Below are 17,477 nucleotides of genomic sequence, written 5' to 3' on the forward strand. Positions count from 1 at the left end.
GAACCCACCTCCCAAACAATCCTTTGCCACCTCCTTCCAAAAACTTGAGCAGTGTCTAAAATGGAAACTGAGGCAGGAGGTGTCCGTCACTTCACCTCTCAGTAGACTGTCTGTCTCCCGCAGCTTTAATTGACCCCCGGGGGCTCTTTTATTTCTTTTTATTCCACCTTCCGTGCCGTCTGCTACACCTGCCTGCCAGGCTCCAGCGCCGATGGGCGCGGCTGGGACCGGTGCCCAACTCTCTGTTTTGACTTGTCTGGGAAAAGTTGAGCGAAGAGGCACAAAAGGACCGAGGGCTTTAAGAACGTCCCACCGCGGCGCGTCGACTCCGCGGCGCATCGGATAATCATCCCAGCGCTCCGGTGGACGCGACCAGTGGCTGTGTGAGGACTGGGTTGATATCTGGAGCTGGCTGAAGGTAAGCCCTGAGCTGAAGCCTGGGTCGACGTGGGCACTTGGTTGTTTATGGTAAACTGGATGTTGCGCGGGTTTCTTCCCACCTGGCTGCCGCATCTCTGCACTAATGAGTGGTGATGGGTTTTTGCGCTGCGCATTTTTTGGCTTCGTGTGATGGAATTGCGTTAAGTCGCCTATAGCTGCGCTACATATATAACATATTACAACTTGCCACTAAAGCCCAGTTAAAGTTTTGGGGATTATTGTGCTTCCGGTGCTTTATGGAGTGTGTTATAGTGATCCCAGGATAGCTTGACGGGTATTTCTGCTGCGCTATTTACATCCCTCTAAATATATTGGAGGACCTGGCCAAGTAGCATCAGCCTCTTATTTTTGCTGTTCAGATCACTTACAGGCAATGACAGGAAGCTTTGTATGAGCTTTTATGAAAATAAGTGGAGCATCAATGACAAATATAGTTTAAAAAAGGTGATTTAAGCGTATTTCTCTAAGGAAAGAGTGGAAATGCCAACTCAGGGAGGACTCCTGTTTGTTTTTTGCTGTAGATAAAGCACATGGAGCTGGTTGTCCCTGGTTGGCATGGGTGTGGTGGAAGGATGGTCTTTCAGGGCTGAGCTGTGATCTGCTCTTCTCCTTTGTTTCCTTTGTTAGTTGGTCCCCAAGGACTCAAAAGTAAATACAAAGTCTATTGAACAATCTATAGATAATGCGTTATTGCGCCCGTGGCCTTTTTAGTAGCGTCGAGGTCACGTTAGGTTTCTACGTGTCTGGTTGTTATCTATGTCAAAGGTGAATGTGGATCCTCTGTATCTTGGGCTTTTTAAAGGATTCCTGCGCAGTAAAGACCGTTTGTTTTTTTGTCAGAATCCGTATCTGCTAAGATTGTGGTATTTAAAGTATGATCAGGGGACCGAAGTGATGTCTGTCTCCAGCGGCGTGGAATTTAAAATTGATTCGCACACATCAGATGACGCCGTCTTGGTCCGTAGCTCGAACGATTCCCGACAAAAGTGGACATTGAGTCATTTCTCCACTCAGATGTTTAAAATGCTTAGATCTATTTAATCACAGTTGCTTAAGACTTTTAGTTGCATTTGGCACAGTCTGTGCATGGGTCACCAATGTATCATCATCTCACCAGATAAGATGGGATGGACGAAATAACGAGAGAGATGGACTTCTCAGGAGAAAAGGGTGAGATTTCTGATTTTATTTAATAATAATCATTTGAAAGCCAAAATAAAAGCACAAGTTAAAGGTTGTTTTACCCAAACACGCCTTCACACCACAGAAACTTTACTGAGGTTTATTTGTAGTTTAGTAAAATTATAAATTGCAAATTTTAAAAGCTCATCACAATCATTACAAAATGAACGTCGCTCGATCACTTCTGCACGTACAGTAAAGGCCTCCAGCCGCTGCTTTTTTTTGGGTGACGCTTCATTATCTCTCTTTCTGGAAGTCTTCCTATCATTAACATTACAGCATGTCTTCACTGGTGTCCTGTTCCATTTCTCAGGGTGTAAGTCATCCTCTGGGTTTTCCTTCAGCAGTCATAACTCAGTATAAAAAGACAGCTCATCGCTGCCTGCGACTTGATGTGAGGAAGAACGAAGAGGTCACGAAAAGTCTGATTATACGTTTGATGCTGACTGAGAGAAACCTATAATCAGTAATTCTGTCTTTTTCCTCTTCTTGTTTTACGCTGAACAAAGTTAATGAACTTTAAACCAGCTGTTACAAAAGAGTTTTAAAAGAATTGGGTTTAAAGATGCCGTTTGACACTGATCTGGCTTCCTTGAGACGTTGCATAGCTGAGGAGCGAGGTCACGATCACCTTTAGAGTTCAGCCTTGACCCCAGAACAGACAAAAGCCCCTCAGAAAAGGGGGGGGGGGCAGGAGGAAAAACCATGAAACCATGAAATTCAGGTGGAATTTACCTGATCCTTTAACTGGATCCAGAAATCGATAACGGGCTCCAGCTGGAGACGTTGGAGGCCTCGTAGCGGGAGTGACGCAAACCATCAGATTTACGCGAACCCTTCGTTCCATTACATTCTCTTTCTCTGTCTTCAGAGGAAACGTGGCTTTAACTCATCGAAATAGAACATTTGCTGTTTTCTTCCCAACAACACAACAATCATAGAAATAGCGCTTACATAAACAAACAGCACCAAACTCCAAATATTGGACGTTGTCCAGAACAATCGCAGATGTTTTGACTTACACTAGCAATAAAACATTTAAACATCTCCATGGCAACGGGAAAATGGTCCATAAATTATATAAATGCTTTAATATTGACATTTTAACGTGTTATATAAAATAAAGCTTTATATGCAGGATCGTTGGAGACAATGCAGTCACATGGGTTATATTAAAATCTTTATTAGAGTAATAATAATGTTAGATTATAAACAGTAACTTCATAAATTTATAGCTGCTTTAGATACTGAAGCATTTTAAAGTACTTACTGTATCTTTTCCTAATTTCTCCCACGTCACCATGGCGACTGTGACTCCATCCTATTTATTCAACCGTGTGAAACTTGCCTCGGTGCCTGTCGCTCAACCCGCAGGTCTGCATGTGTTAACTGTGTTTGACATGTGCATGGCTTTAATAGCACACAGGTGTTAACACCAGAGTCCAGCGAATACACTGTGACACTCTCTTCTGCTTCCCATCAGTTGTGACAGAAACTATAACGTCCACGACCAGACTGACTTCTCTACCACCGAGTGAGTTTGTTCTCTAATCACTGTCACTAAGCTAAAAAACATAATAGCATAATTATAGCCCAGGGTTTCTGAAGGAAGTACCCGATGAGTAAAGCTTCACCGTGTTTTGTTGTGTCTTCTTGTTGCTAGAGGGAACCAGCGGATCAAATCACAGGAATATGTCCAGCGGTGCTGGAGGGCTGGGCTTGGAGAAGAATGTCTTAACCCAGAGCACCAGTGGAACCTACTTCTCTTCATGTGAGAGCACTTTTCCACTCGCGGGCCAAAACGGGGAAGTGGCGGCTCTGTCTCTGGACAAACTTATGAAATCCAGCATGTTCTATTTGTAATTCACAGCAGAGAGAAGCGGATGCTTGTTTTGATTCCCAGCTGTGTTTCCTCTTACTTGCAGTTTTTGAGAGCTGTCAGGAAACAGGCGAGAAAGTTCGGTGCTGAAGTGAAAGTAGCCGGACATACATAAATCTTCTGTAATAACATAACAATAGAAGACATTATACTGTTGCTGGCCAAGGTGGAGCTTTACTTTAGTATGTTTTATTCTATTTTATAGATTTTCCAAATTAAGTTTAAAGGATGAAAATGTAAGGAACATTCAAAAACAAATATTTCCCATAGTAATAATAGGAGGAGTAAAAAGCACCTTGTTCCAGAGCAGTATTTCTATAAAGTTACTTGGATCCTGGAATCTTCCAGTCTAACGGCTACAGTTTCCAGCAGCAACAAGTGAGGTTTTACAAATAAAAAGAACAAGCATATAATAAAAAGTAAGAACTAATAACACACATGGCAGATTGCAAACATAAACTGTGTATTTTTAGATGTCTGAGTCACTTTTGCTCATGTGGTATTTCCCCTTTCAACCACTCATACGGTTTTATTTAAGTGTTCCAGGTGGAAACAGGTACAGTACAGTTACTTAGAGGCTCTGAGGCAGAAACATTAATATACTGAATTCCTTAAACATTTAAATCTTTTACATTTATGATCAGTTAGTGCAAGCACATTTTCAATATGTAATAGCATTAAATTTGAATATCTTGCATCAAGGACTGTCAAATAATCATGTTAAGCACAAGGACCTTAAAGTATCTGAATACATCCCACTCCTGCTTCCTATTTACCTTGTAGCACACGTTGCAGGAAATCCAATAATAACGTGTTGGCGTGGCTCCTCCAGCATCTGTAGGTGTGAACACCAGCAGCTACAGCTCCTCCTCGGGGGTCTACCTCGGCGACTCCTCGGGGGGAGGCGACGGAGGGGGGAGCTACATGGACGGGGAGGGCTACGGAAGCGGAGGGGGCAGCGCTTATCTGGTGAGCTCGGTGGCGAAGGCCCGGTCCAGCTCGTCGGGCGGCGCCAGGCGGGCGCAGGCCGCCGGCTCAGCAGGGGGCCTGTCGCCAGGTTTCCGGGAGAGGAAGGTCACGTCCAGCCGCTCGGCGGGTTACGACGGTGAGGTCCTGTCAATGAAGCAGAGTCGGCTTCACATCAGCTGAAACGTGCAGGAAGGCGTTGTGTTGATGTTCCTGCTGAACCTTTGTGTTTTTATGATAGGAAGCTCCAGCGCCAATTCCTCCCCAGAATTCACTCGCAAGGATTATGGAAACTATTGTGAGTGTGAATTACTGCTGCACAGGCTTATTTGCTTCACTGTTGTTGCAAAATTGTATTTATGTTTTTTCCCCCCTTTCTTCTCAGGCTCCTCCACCGCAAGAGGGAGGAGCGAAAACCGAGGTATTCCATCACAGCTTTTCCCTCCTCATGTCAGGATTTCTGCACCATCCAACTCCTAATTGTCATAGTTATCATTTTATTAAACCAGGATTCCTTTGTCCATTGTGTGTTGTGTCTTTTTTTTCTAGAGAGCGAGATCAGAGCCAGATTACAAAGTGCCTCTCCCACTCCCTGCAGATGTAAGACCACTTGGATCCCTTGGCTTTCTGTTATGCAACTCCTCATGAAGCACAAAGCATCTTTATTTCAAAGCACCACTTGGATGTTTAAGGCTTTTTATAGCAGGGTCACGTTAGAGCAACATTTCTCTCGACTCCCGTTACTGTCGAAAAGTTGCTCAACTCTCAGTAAATCCCTCTGACTTGGGCGATTCCTTCTCCTCCGTTTCCCACACGCACGTCCATGAAATCTCAATTAGTAACACATGTGCAGTCGCTCAGAAAAAGGGAAAACCGAGCGAGACTCGGAACAGGGAGGAGCGGATTTGTGTTTGTTGGTCGAAGCGATGGTTCACGAGTCACAGTTTGTAAGAAAAGCACGAGGCCGGTGAGAGCCTGACTTCCAGCCGCTCCCCCCGCTGAACAGAGGCTGCAGCCACTGTTATTTAATCCACATGTTTCAACCCTTAGTCATTCTGAGACATTTAAAGGCTCACCTCAGTCATTAGGCTGCAGTTTCTACTCATTTTGGTAGAAATATCCCTCAGAAGCATTTCCAGTCCACCATTAGCTGCTCGTAGCGGGTGTCACGCGGTGTCGCGGCCTGTTTTACGAGCCCGCTCGTTGTCTGTGCTTCTGCAGGGACGGAGCTGGACGACGTGAAGAAGCTGCTGAAGGGACGCTCCAGCAGCGTGAGCCCCACTCGCTCCTCCACCCTCCCCGTCCCCAAAAAGGCCGGCGTGGAGGCCAAGACCGTCTCCGTGGCCACGCAGTCTGGTATATATACCCTCTGCAGAGACACTTTGTCTCCTTCTGAAAGTTATACACAAGTGACAGTGTCTGTTTACATGAGGTCACAGATGACTAGCTGTGATGGAACGGACGCTACCGAACCGCTCTGGATTTTTCTCTGTGTCCCCCCCCCCCCCTGCAGTTTCAACTTCGTTTGGCTCAGGCGCAAGATCAGCTGGATTCAACACCATCGACGCATCGGGCCTGTACGACAGCAGCCTGACATCTGGGCCGTTCGATACCAGTGTGAAATCGGGCCCGTATGATATTACGCTGATCTCAAGCCAGTATGACACAGGTGTGAAATCAGCGCAGTACGACGCCGGCCTGAAATCAGGGCAGTTTGACACCGGCGCCAAATCAGGCCAGTACGATGTCACCCTGAAGTCTGGACAGTACGACACCGGCGTCAAATCGAGCCAGTACGATGTTAGTCTGAGATCAGGCCAATACGACACCAGCGTGAGATCGGGTCAATACGACACCGGTCTGAGATTGGGCCAATATGACACTGGCGTGAGATCAGGCCAATACGACACCAGCTTGAGATCGGGCCAATACGACACAGGTCAAAGGTCGGGCCAATACGACACCCTGGATGCCATCCTTCCCTCGTTCTCCTGGTCCACCTCCACGCTGCCCTCCACCTCCACCACGGTCGTCACCGGCAACGCCAGCAGCTACTCCTACCAGGTCGGCACGAACAACATGGCGGGGGGCTCCCTGCCAGTCAGCCCCGCCTCCCCCTCGTCCCTGTCAGGTAAATGTGCCCCGGGGCCTGAAGGTGACAAACGGCAGCACATGTTGTTCTATATACGGATCCTGCATTTACATAATTGTAATATTCAATTGTTAATAACTGTAATAATTGTGGTGTGTGTGTCTTTTTCTGATGCGTTTGTGTGCACAGTTTATGGCTTTCAGAATAACCTGGCGCCCACCTCTGGCACCATTCTCACCACCAGCGGAGCCAACGTGAACGCTAACGTGGGCGGTACGGCATCGTCTTTTTACGGGGTCTTTACAAAAGTCAAATATGAAAAAAACAAATGTGACGTTTTTTGTGTTCATATTTCCAGGTTATGGGGTTCAGAAGAACGTGTCTAACGGTGTTGGAGTCATCAGCACTGGAGTCTCTACAAGTACGGCCACAGAAATCCTCACACCCGATAAAACACAAAAACAAATAGTTGTCGACTCTGATTCATACGATTCTGTTTTCAGCCACTAGATCCCAAAGTGAGGAAGCGTATAAGAGAGACTATAAGTTCTTGATGTCGGATAAGGAGAACGTTCAGGCCAAAAAGGAGCCAGAGATGCTCATTTTGGCTAAAGACAGCGGGAAGCAGTTCACCACCACCAGCAGCAGCAGCGTGCATGTAGGAGGTTCAGGAGGTGAGTCGGACACTGAGCGCCCCCTGCTGGACAAACAATGAAGTCTTTGGATTCATGGGCCTCTGCTCACAAACCGTTAGATTTAATGTGAACTTAGTTCTTATCTGGGTAAAAAACAACAACATGATTTGAGTGTTGTTTTTGGGGAAGATGCTAAATATTTCCTACAGGTTAATAAAGAATTTTTGTATAAAGGTCATACATATTGTTTAGTATCTCATGCCTGCGCTGCTTTTTAAACATAATGCAGTCAGTAAACATAGTGTTTAGTAATTAATAACTATTTTTCAGGGTCATTATCAGGGGATTCAATAAAGAAAGAGAAGCTTATCTCCAGCTACGGCGAGGCCCAACTGAAGACAGAGACAGGAAACTCCTACTGTGAGTGAAAAACACCGTCCGCACATCATTTGATTGTGATCATTAAAGGTGACTCATGTTTCTGTGCTGTTCACCAGACGGATCATCTGGAGTTGTGATGAAAGACAAAGCCACCTACGCAGGTGCGTTTGCTCAGATGCCAGCGTTTCCCTCGCGATGGGTGCGCCGGTGCGTGAACGAGTGCGTTTCTCTGCAGAGATTCACAGAGACAGCGGCATCTTCGGCGGCGGAGGCTTCTGCTGCTGCTCCGACTCCTGCTGCTCGTGGTGGAAGTGGCTGCTGGGTCTGCTCCTCCTCTCCCTGCTCCTGCTGGGACTCCTGTTTGGCCTCATAGCGCTGGGTAACGTCCACTTGTACCGTACGACGCTGTGAGATTTAAAAACCCAAACCAACAAAAAACAAACATCCTCAAAGACGAAACCGTAGAATTTGAGCTCGTGGGAGTGAAACGCATGTCTCAGCTTTCACGGGCTGCTGAGCATTATTTCATGGAGCTGCTACGACCTGTCAGGCTGTAAACGTAGCCCTCTCCCTGGAAACCTGAACCCTGGGTGATGTCCCGCTCTCGTAAAGTTGGTCTGGCATTTACTGTCGGTGGAGCAGCTCCAGACGTCTCTGCTGGATGACATCAGACGCTTCAGTCTGAGTTCCAGCTCTGGATGAGGTGTTGATGTGCATTCAACCTGAAAGGAATGTGACACAAGAGGAACTCAAGTCGTCCTCGCACACGTGCACATGAGCTCTGCACAATGAACCTATTTGAGCTTTAGCTAAATATGAACAGTGATTGTCATTACATCAATAGCTCATTCATTAGGATTTTAACGTTAGCTACTTGCCAGGAGATAAAGTAATGTAAATTATAATGGAGCCTGAGGCTACAGAAACTCAGACATTTTACCCATAATGCTTTGAAGCAGTTGTCTTCTGTTGTCAGACTTGTAAAAACCCCGTTCTTGCCACTGTTCTCGTCATTTTCCTACGTTTAAGCAGCAAAGGTTTTGTGGCTTTGAGTGCTTGAGTCTGGCTAAAGAGACTCTGGCACCGAGTCATGGGAAAGGTTTAGCAGCTGCTGTGCTCATGGGCCGAGCAGGTTTGCACATGACCTCAGTTCACACGGAGGCTTAATGAGAGGAGCTGCTCCGTGTTATCTGTGAGCGTGCACTGGGCAGCTTCACTTTGAGTTTGTGTAGCTGGATGACGGGGAGCCACTCATAACAGTCATGTCTAAACTAAACATTCATTCACGTTCTGGTTCTGGTCTCAGCTGAGGACGTGAGAAAGCTGAAGAATCGCGTGGGTGTGCTGGAGTCCAGTGCCAACGCGGCCCGTACCAGTCGTCTGACCGGTGACAACAACCACATCACCTACGTGGGCGGCGGCGGCGGCGGCGGCCACACGGACAACACGCTCATCATCGGTGGCGGCGGAGGCTCAGACTCACGGATCGGGATCGGCGTCGGTGGCGGCAGCTCCTCCGGTGGCAACGGCGTTGACATCATCGGTACTGGTGGAGCTGCTGGAACTAGTGGTGCCAGCGCGGGCAGTGGAGCCACCGCAGGAAGTGGAGCCACCGCAGGAGCTGGAACCAAAGCAGGAAGTGGATCCAGTGCAGGAAGTGGAACCAGCGCAGGAAGTGGAACCAGTGCAGGAAGTGGAACCAGCGCAGGAAGTGGAACCAGCGCAGGAAGTGGAACCGGCGCAGGAAGTGGAACCGGCACAGTCAGTGGGTCTGGCAGAACCAGTGTTGTTAGTACTGGCTCCAGCTTCGGCGGGGCTGTTGGTACTGGTGGCAGCACCGGTGGTGGAAGCAGCTTTGGTGGTGGCACTGGGTTTGGGACCGGCGTGAGCGGAGGATACGTGGAGGTGGCCGCTCTGCAGTCGGTCATCCAGAGCATGATGAGAAGCGAAATGCAGTCACAGACATTCAGAAGTACGTCACATACACGACTGTACACCCACTACACAAGTACACGTAGTAACACTGACTGACCTGCTGTGTTGTGTCTCAGACTACTTAGTGTCCTCTGTGCAGGGAGAGAGAGGACTGCCTGGGCCTAAAGGTGCACTTTATTTATTTTATTTTTATGTTTAGTTTTCATTGCTTTTACTGAACACTGGATCTACAGGCAGTGATTGAAGTGTATTATTTAATATTCAGTTACATTTTTGGTTGAGTACTGTTTTATATTTGCAGCTCATGCTCATGCTTTTCTTTTTTCTTCTGTTTTCTAGGAGAACCTGGTTTTCCTGGAATTTCAGGTAGGGAATGCTGCCAGTCCTTTTCCTTTAACCGCATTGATAGTGTGGGATCACGATGTCATAATATTTACTGTGACCCCTGACTTCAGGTGTGCCGGGCCCTGAGGGTCCTAAAGGACAGAAAGGAAGCCAAGGTACTGACAGTACTTCAAATTGTACTACATACAGTAATACACGTTCACTGTTCGCTGATGTGGTGTGAACGATTCGGATCTTATGATGTCTGAATAGGTGTTCAGGGATTGGAGGGGCTGCCGGGTCTCAGGGGCCGTGATGGTCCAGCTGGTCCCAGAGGGGAGCCAGGACCTCCAGGCTTCGGAGAGAAGGGAGACAGAGGTACGACTCAGCTTCACAGCAGCGGCAGCACTTCTCCGTTCTATTGGTGAAGCTGATGAGCTCAAGTGTTTGTCTTGTGCAGGTATCCCTGGAGATCCTGGTGTTGCTGGACCCATGGGACCAAAAGGTAAGATCACTGTATATATGGTACCTGTTTCTTACTAATTTACTTTTACTTTTTTTTTACCTAAGAGTGTCAAAATGGCTGCAATATTTGTATCTATTAAATATCTATGATTTGTGAATAAACCTGCATTATCTTAGTGGAACTGACACAGAGACACTTGCTGCTTGTCTGATAATGACTTATTCAACTGTTGTTCTAATAATCCTCTATGCTCTAGGCCCACCTGGAGCTCCTGGACCAGCAGGTACTATCACTGTTCACCTGTTGTCATTGTTGTTGACCACTGGATGTACCTTGGTGTGTAATATTTCTGTCATTATACAGGTATACCAGGTACTGCTTTCCGTGGAGAGGCCGGACCACCTGGGCCTAAAGGTAGGTTCACAAGGACAGTGTTGAGTTGTTGAATATTAATAATATTAACATATTTCCTCATTGCGGGATCAATAAAGTTATATCCTATATACAGTTAATGTGATTTAGTTAAAAAATGAGTTCATTTCTCTTCCATCACTCTGCAGGTGACAGAGGACTTCCTGGGTTCCAAGGACTTAAAGGTTTGCTTTAACTTCATCAGTTTGTTGGATGTGTGCCGTCAGTGAATGTTTTGAACCACAGTTCACGTCATTGTCCATCTTAGGTGAAGTTGGCGAGAGAGGTGTCAGAGGTCTGCCTGGTAAGTACGGGTCCAGCCCTCTGAGTTAAACTTGGATTCAGTGTTTAAACACTGTACTTATGCGTCTGTCTCGCTCCTTAGGGGATCCTGGTTTTCCAGGTCCATCTGGACCAGCTGGAGAGAAAGGGTCCAAAGGGTCAATGGGTGAGTCATTGTTGTGAGAAAAAAAAGTAAACAGTATATGAATAAATAAAAAACACATAATTCTCACCTCTAGAACAATAATGGTATGAAGCTTTGATCTATCAGCATTAAATATCAGATACATAGACCTTTTGATTATTTAGTTCTTGCTTTTTGAATGTTTACCTGTAAGCATCTAAATGCTTTCATCACAACTGTGTATATGATTTACAGGACTCTCACAGCCAGCGTTTCATAATATTGTCCACTAGGGGGCCTCAGTAATGAGTCCTACTCCCTAAGGAGCCTGGCTGTTACAAGTGTTTGGACATTTTATATTTAGTATGTTCCCTTTTTTATCATCAGGCCTGTCTGGACAAGATGGTGCTAAAGGCTCAAGGGGTAAAGTTATTCATTGATTGATTCATCACAGACCTTAACTTTGCAGATTCAACGACTCATTCTCAGATTAATAAACTTTAACCTGTGGCCATCAGGTGACCAAGGACCTGCTGGACCGCCTGGACTCAGAGGTCCTGCCGGGCCCCCGGGAGATGCTGGGTTTCCAGGTACAGTGGGGCTGATGTCATGGTTAAAAGCCTTTAGCTAGATTACAACAATTATTCAATGAACTTATGGCAATGTAATCATATTATCTACCTGTAGGAACTCCAGGACTTCAGGGACCGCCAGGTACGATTGTAATAAAAAGTCCTTATTTATTCTGGAAGTATGTTATGCTTGTGTTTCCACTTGTACTGCTCTGGCTCCTGAAAATGTTCTTGTGTTTTATTGCCTCAGGAATACCAGGGAACCCAGGATCACCAGGTGCCAAAGGTAGAATGAGCCAACCTACCCTCAACTCTTTAAAATATTGTGATTGTGTTGTGTTGACTCTGACTTGTGTATCTGCTTGTTTGTGTCTGCCTTTAGGTGAAACGGGTCAAGCAGGAAGAATCATCAATGCTGGTAAGCTAAACAACATTCATTTTACTGTAGATGAAGTATACTTACTGCTTGCATGTCTGACCGTTGTTTTTATTGCAGCTGGCTCCACTTCTATTGGCATCCCTGGACCACCTGGACCTGCTGGTCCGCCAGGGCCTGCCGGACCTCCAGGACTATCAGGTCTGACCCCTTGACAACCCAGAAAGTAGCATATATCATATCATATCATATCATACCATATCACATCACATCACATCACATCACATCACATCACATCACATCACATCACATCACATCACATCACATCACATCACATTACATTACATTACATTACATTACATTACATTACATCACATCACATCACATCACATCACATCACATCATATAATTCTGCATATCCTGCATATTAGCCTGTACCAAAACAGCCTCTATGTTTCAATCTATCTCCTCAGGTCCCATTGGTCCTGCTGGTCTGCCTGGCCAACCTGGTATGTTCCAACAATCAGGCCCAGTCGAAGCTACTGTGGCGTTTCTGTCAGCGTCTCATGGAAGCTGCATTTGGTTTTCTCCCTACAGGTCCTAAAGGTGACAGGGGATTCAAGGGAGACCAGGGAGAACCAGGAATATCTGTGAGAACCTCTGAAACCATAAGCTCCACCAGATCTGAGCGTGAGTTTATATTTATATTTATGTGGTTAGAGCAGATTAAATTATTATCTTAAAACACATTTTTTTAAAAATGTATGGGTTCTGGTTTCCACTTCAGATCAGTTTGGTGCTAGTAGTGCTAGTGGATCCTCTGGCCTACCTGGCCCACCTGGTCCACCCGGGCCTCCTGGACGCCCAGGTGCAGTAAATAAGGCTGCACTTACACTCTGCAGCATTATGAATAACTTAATATTTAAAATATGTTGGAATGTGTTGATGTCTGAGAGTGACAATTTCTGTGCCTTGTTTTTTTTTTCTTGTTTTTTGATTTTAATTTAATATGTTATTTTAGGAGACTCCAGACAGGGACCTCCAGGACCACCTGGGCCTCCAGGTCCACCAGGCATGTATTACTGTTTCAAAAATCATCATCATATATAGTGTTTTTGTTTAAACTCTCTAGAGTGCCTTTAATCTGGACTTATTTCGACCATTGTGCTGTTCAGGTTATGGAAGACCAGGGCAGAAAGGAGACAAGGGAGATTCAAGCTTCTCATCCAGCTCCGGTATGATGCACAGTGAACTCATGCTCTGCATTAATCCTTGACTACAGTTCCAAAGATGTAATACAGAAACTTTACAGAGCATAGTGACAATACTGATTTCAACATGGATCTCCTCACAGGAACATTTTACACTGGCCCACCAGGACCACCTGGGCCTCCAGGACCTAAAGGATCAACAGGTGATGAGATATTATTTCTTGGAGTAACTTTACTCCCTATTATTGTATTGTTATTGTGGCATTTTAATGCATTGTGTTATTTCCGTTCATATTTAGGGTCTCAGGGACCGAGAGGATATCAAGGTACTGTAACAGTCTGACCTTTGTTATTATCATATCTAGGTGATATGTTGAATCATAAATAATACCTGTGACTTCATGTGTTACTCAGGTGAACCAGGACAACCAGGAAGACCAGGAAGCTCTGAGAGAGGTCACACATTTTCACAAATAGACACTTGAACTTATATTAAGAACCCAGATATTCATACATTAATGTATATTTATTCTTAATATAGTGACGACATACGCTGAAGGACACACAATCACTGGGCCACCAGGTCCACCAGGGCCTCCTGGACGTCCAGGCCTACCAGGAGCTAAAGGTAAAATTGCATTATAGTATGAATAGTAGTTTTGTATGTGTGTCTTTATGAACACAGAATAAACACGGCAGCTATTGAGTTTACTAATATATGCTTTGTGTTTATTATTTTGAAGGAGACACTGGAGCTCCTGGTGTCCCTGGCTCATCCCGAGGTTCAATCTCCGTCACTTCAGGCCCTCCTGGTCCCCCTGGTCCCCCTGGTCCTCCTGGCCAGCCAGGCTCCTTCGCTACATCTAGTGAAATGCGCCAGCACATCACTGACTATCTAAGTAAGTGTGTTTCTGGGCCCAACATTGTGATTACGATGTCACAGGCTGACAGAATAGAGTCAGAATATTTTCAATGCTCCGTGCAGGTAGAAGCAGACAGACTGGTACACCTGGACCACCAGGTCCACCTGGGCCTCCAGGAAGCCCTGGCAGCTTCTCTGGGTCTATGGAGGATATCTCTGCCCATGTGATTGCATACCTGCAGCGTAAGCCTGTTGTGTTCCCTACTCTTCATTTCACTTACCCTTATGTTGCTTCAGTAGTTAAATGGGGCCACCTTTAATGACACTCTGCAATTTTAGGTTCAGGTTACCTCATTGGTGCTCAGGGCTCCTCCGGAGCCGTCTCTAGATCTCTGACCATCAGTGAGCTCATCGCCATGCTTCAGAGTATGTAGAGCACATATTGGACCTGTACGTCGACATCTGACAGGCAAAATGTAAGCATTACGCTGAACTGTGCCTCCCTGCTGCGATCTGTGCAGGAGAGGAAGTGAGGAGATATCTGTCAGGACTGTGGGTCTCAGAAGGATCACAGGGAGCAGGTGCAGCGGGAGGATTTACAAGCAGTTACACTGTGCAGGAGATCGCCACATATGTCTTCAACATCATGAACCGTAAGTACAGCTGTATTAAAGGAAGACTGAGCCTGGCTGTGGTGTCTGGCCTTCATTAAACTTCTTGCTTCTTTTATTTTCAGAAAGAGGCATCGCTAGAGGTCCGCCAGGTCCCCCTGGCCCACAAGGTCCTCCTGGGCCTTCTGGTTCAGGAGGCTCTGGGTTCACCACTGCTACGATTGACTATTCTGCCCTGATGAGAAGTAAGATTTAGCAATTCCCTTTGATTGTTGTCAGACACTAAATATTATTCACGCTCACCATCTTCTCTGTTTCTTTACCCAGACTCAGACTTCCGCTCATGGATCACCTCCGCGGTGCAACAGGGTCCACCTGGTTCTCCAGGTTTACCAGGATTGCCTGGTCCTCCTGGCCCCCAGGGCCCGCCAGGAGTCTCCACCGCCACCGTGTTTGGGTCTGGAAGCCGTGGCTACAGCTTGGAGGACATTCAACGTTACTTGCAAGGTGAGTCTGAAAGAGAGGATAAACAAAAAGGTTTTAACTGTTGCAGCTGTGATTTTTGTTCCATGTGACAATATAAAATTATTAAATCATGATTTGACTGAAACATTATATGTGTGTTGTGTTGAATGGTGCCTCAGGTTCTGGGTTCAGAGGACTTCCTGGTCCTCCAGGTCCACAGGGTCCACAGGGTCCACAGGGTCCACCAGGCAGTTACACTGGATCCGTTACCTACAGTGGGAACTTCCCTCGTGACAGCATCCGCGCTGAAGTTCAGGAGTATCTGACCAGTACGCTTTGCAGGCACACACCATCAGTCCCATTAGTCAAATGTCACTGAACCCATTTCACATCCATGATACTGTTTTTTCAGGTGACAGCGTCCGTCGCTTCATCACCGGACCTCCAGGGCCAAGGGGTCAGAAGGGAGAACGCGGAGAGCCCGGTTATATCCACAGCAACAGCTACTCTCACAGCGACTCACGGCGCAGTGCAGTGCACAGAGAAGACGTCAGCAGGCTCTCGGAGACAACGGACTACTCCAACGTCGCTCTGAAAGTTACAGACTACATCAAGAGTGAGTCATCACAGCTAATCGCCAGTCCATCATAAAAAACATTACTTTAAATATATTTAAATAAATAGTTTTTCTTGATTTTAAGTGAGTATTACCACAGTCCTGTTGTTTAACCTGTAGATCAAGGCCTGCTCCAGGATTATCTGGTTGAGGGACCTTGGAGGGCACATGTACGAGCGATCCAGGGACCCCCCGGTCCCCCTGGACCCCCTGGACCACCAGGCTACAGCCGCGTCATTGGGTCCTACGGCAACGTCACAGCCGACCTCATGGACTTCTTTAGAAGTGAGAATACAGAGTTTTCACAAACTAATGGAAACTCCCCACTCTTATGTAAGTGACAGTGGAAAATGTTGCTCCATCATGTCTGAGTCTGTGTATTCGCTCTTACGCAGCCCATGGCACCATCCCTGGCCCACCAGGAAGTCGTGGACCAATGGGGGAAAGAGGGTACCCGGGACCCAAAGGAGACAAGGGTATGTTCAGATAGGATGATGAAACGCTGGAGGTTAACTGGGGAGAAGCGTTTGAGCTGAGACAAGCCCATGTTTGCAGGTGATCCTGGACGGCCCGGGTTACCCGGAGTTCCTGGAACATACAGTGTCCAAATCCCACAAAGTGTGCAGAAGAGAGATGCAGGTGAGACATTCAGAAGGTTGCTAAACCAGACCAAAATGTCCAGTGTGACGTAGCTCATTGCAACGGCGTGTTTATCTATTTTTCCATCCACTGCAGGCGATGAAGCAGGTGGTCGTCGCCAGAGGCAGCGTCGTCATGCCAACAGTGGCTAAAATACTACTGCATAAGTCAGCTTTCATTTAACTTTCCTCATTTTTTATTAGGTTTTCAACTTATTGCAATGCAAGTAATTGAGACGCTTCCTATACTGTAGCTGCCGTCTGTAGAAGCGCTAAGAACAATTTGAGAAAATAAAAGCAGCCAAAGACGTCAACGTCCGGATTTAGCAACAGATGTTTCTCCTGACAGACTATTTTTTGACATCTGGGTGTAAAATGTTTACTTTGCTTTGTTAGAAGTTTGCGTATAAAGCTTTTTCAGAAGTGTCTCTGTTCATCAGAATATCATTGTTTAAGCAATAACTAGGAATTGCTGATATTTTAATTGCACTTTGCATTTTTTATAGTGCTTGTGTGACTCGAGTGTCTTTTGAGGATTATATTGTATTGAGGACTATAAGTATTAGATTTTGTATCAAGTTAACCATTAAATTTTACATAAGATTATATATATTGTTCTACATATATGCCAATGTCCTAATGACAATCATGTCACACCATACAAATCTTCATACAATTAACTTTTAAGCACATAAATGAAAGTGTCAGTATATGAACCTGACATGGTCCCAGTGAGTTTCTTGGCCATTTGTGGGAGGTGGGTTGAGATGAGGTTAAATGTCGCTGACAGTTGATTCACAATTATTTAGAAATGAATGGTTGCATTGTCTATTTTTGTATACTAGCGCACTGAAATTGCTATTTTCTTCATACCTTCAGGTGTTGAAAAGATTAAAGTATGAAATGTTCCCAGATGATGTTTTACGTTGATTGAACGATAATTTGATCAATTTATTTGAAAGACACACAAATAAATTTATTTTTGGACTTGCGGGTCTTTTTGCATGG

The 17,477-nt window shown here is 45.8% G+C and overlaps 1 protein-coding gene across 2 annotated transcripts; it reads left to right on the forward strand.

Annotated features, from left to right (window-relative positions):
- The first annotated feature begins 43 nt into the window (after positions 1-43).
- On the forward strand, positions 44-17,456 carry col17a1b (collagen, type XVII, alpha 1b). Of its 2 annotated transcripts, XM_029175119.3 has the most exons (54): positions 44-418; positions 1,559-1,611; positions 3,107-3,157; positions 3,287-3,394; positions 4,335-4,607; positions 4,710-4,766; positions 4,854-4,889; positions 5,018-5,068; positions 5,690-5,824; positions 5,982-6,599; positions 6,750-6,833; positions 6,919-6,981; positions 7,064-7,234; positions 7,526-7,615; positions 7,693-7,737; positions 7,812-7,955; positions 8,883-9,548; positions 9,628-9,678; positions 9,851-9,877; positions 9,967-10,011; positions 10,109-10,213; positions 10,296-10,340; positions 10,558-10,584; positions 10,665-10,715; positions 10,862-10,897; positions 10,981-11,016; positions 11,098-11,160; positions 11,506-11,541; positions 11,637-11,708; positions 11,806-11,832; positions 11,941-11,976; positions 12,073-12,108; positions 12,187-12,267; positions 12,540-12,575; positions 12,664-12,756; positions 12,854-12,934; positions 13,088-13,138; positions 13,242-13,301; positions 13,421-13,480; positions 13,577-13,603; positions 13,692-13,733; positions 13,819-13,905; positions 14,021-14,176; positions 14,263-14,382; positions 14,479-14,565; positions 14,661-14,792; positions 14,876-14,995; positions 15,078-15,257; positions 15,395-15,544; positions 15,628-15,831; positions 15,952-16,116; positions 16,227-16,307; positions 16,387-16,470; positions 16,567-17,456. In XM_029175119.3, the coding sequence occupies exons 2-54, from the start codon at positions 1,569-1,571 to the stop codon at positions 16,620-16,622; spliced, it is 5,481 nt and encodes a 1,826-aa protein (XP_029030952.1). In that variant the 5' UTR covers positions 44-418; positions 1,559-1,568; the 3' UTR covers positions 16,623-17,456. The 2 variants fall into 2 exon arrangements, with proteins under 2 accessions (XP_029030952.1, XP_029030953.1); XM_029175120.3 differs by lacking the exon at positions 1,559-1,611.
- Positions 17,457-17,477: the final 21 nt, after the last annotated feature.

Source organism: Betta splendens, chromosome 15 (genome assembly GCF_900634795.4).
Source record: "Betta splendens chromosome 15, fBetSpl5.4, whole genome shotgun sequence".
In the NCBI taxonomy this organism is placed as follows: Eukaryota; Metazoa; Chordata; class Actinopteri; order Anabantiformes; family Osphronemidae; genus Betta; species Betta splendens.

Bases quoted from the DNA above. Each gene is read 5' to 3' on its own strand.
- col17a1b (XM_029175119.3), top strand. From the start codon at position 1,569: ATGGACGAAATAACGAGAGAGATGGACTTCTCAGGAGAAAAGG. The intron at 12,109-12,186 runs GTAAGCTAAACA...TTTTTATTGCAG, and splicing joins AGGAAGAATCATCAATGCTG to CTGGCTCCACTTCTATTGGC. The intron at 16,471-16,566 runs GTGAGACATTCA...CATCCACTGCAG, and splicing joins TGTGCAGAAGAGAGATGCAG to GCGATGAAGCAGGTGGTCGT.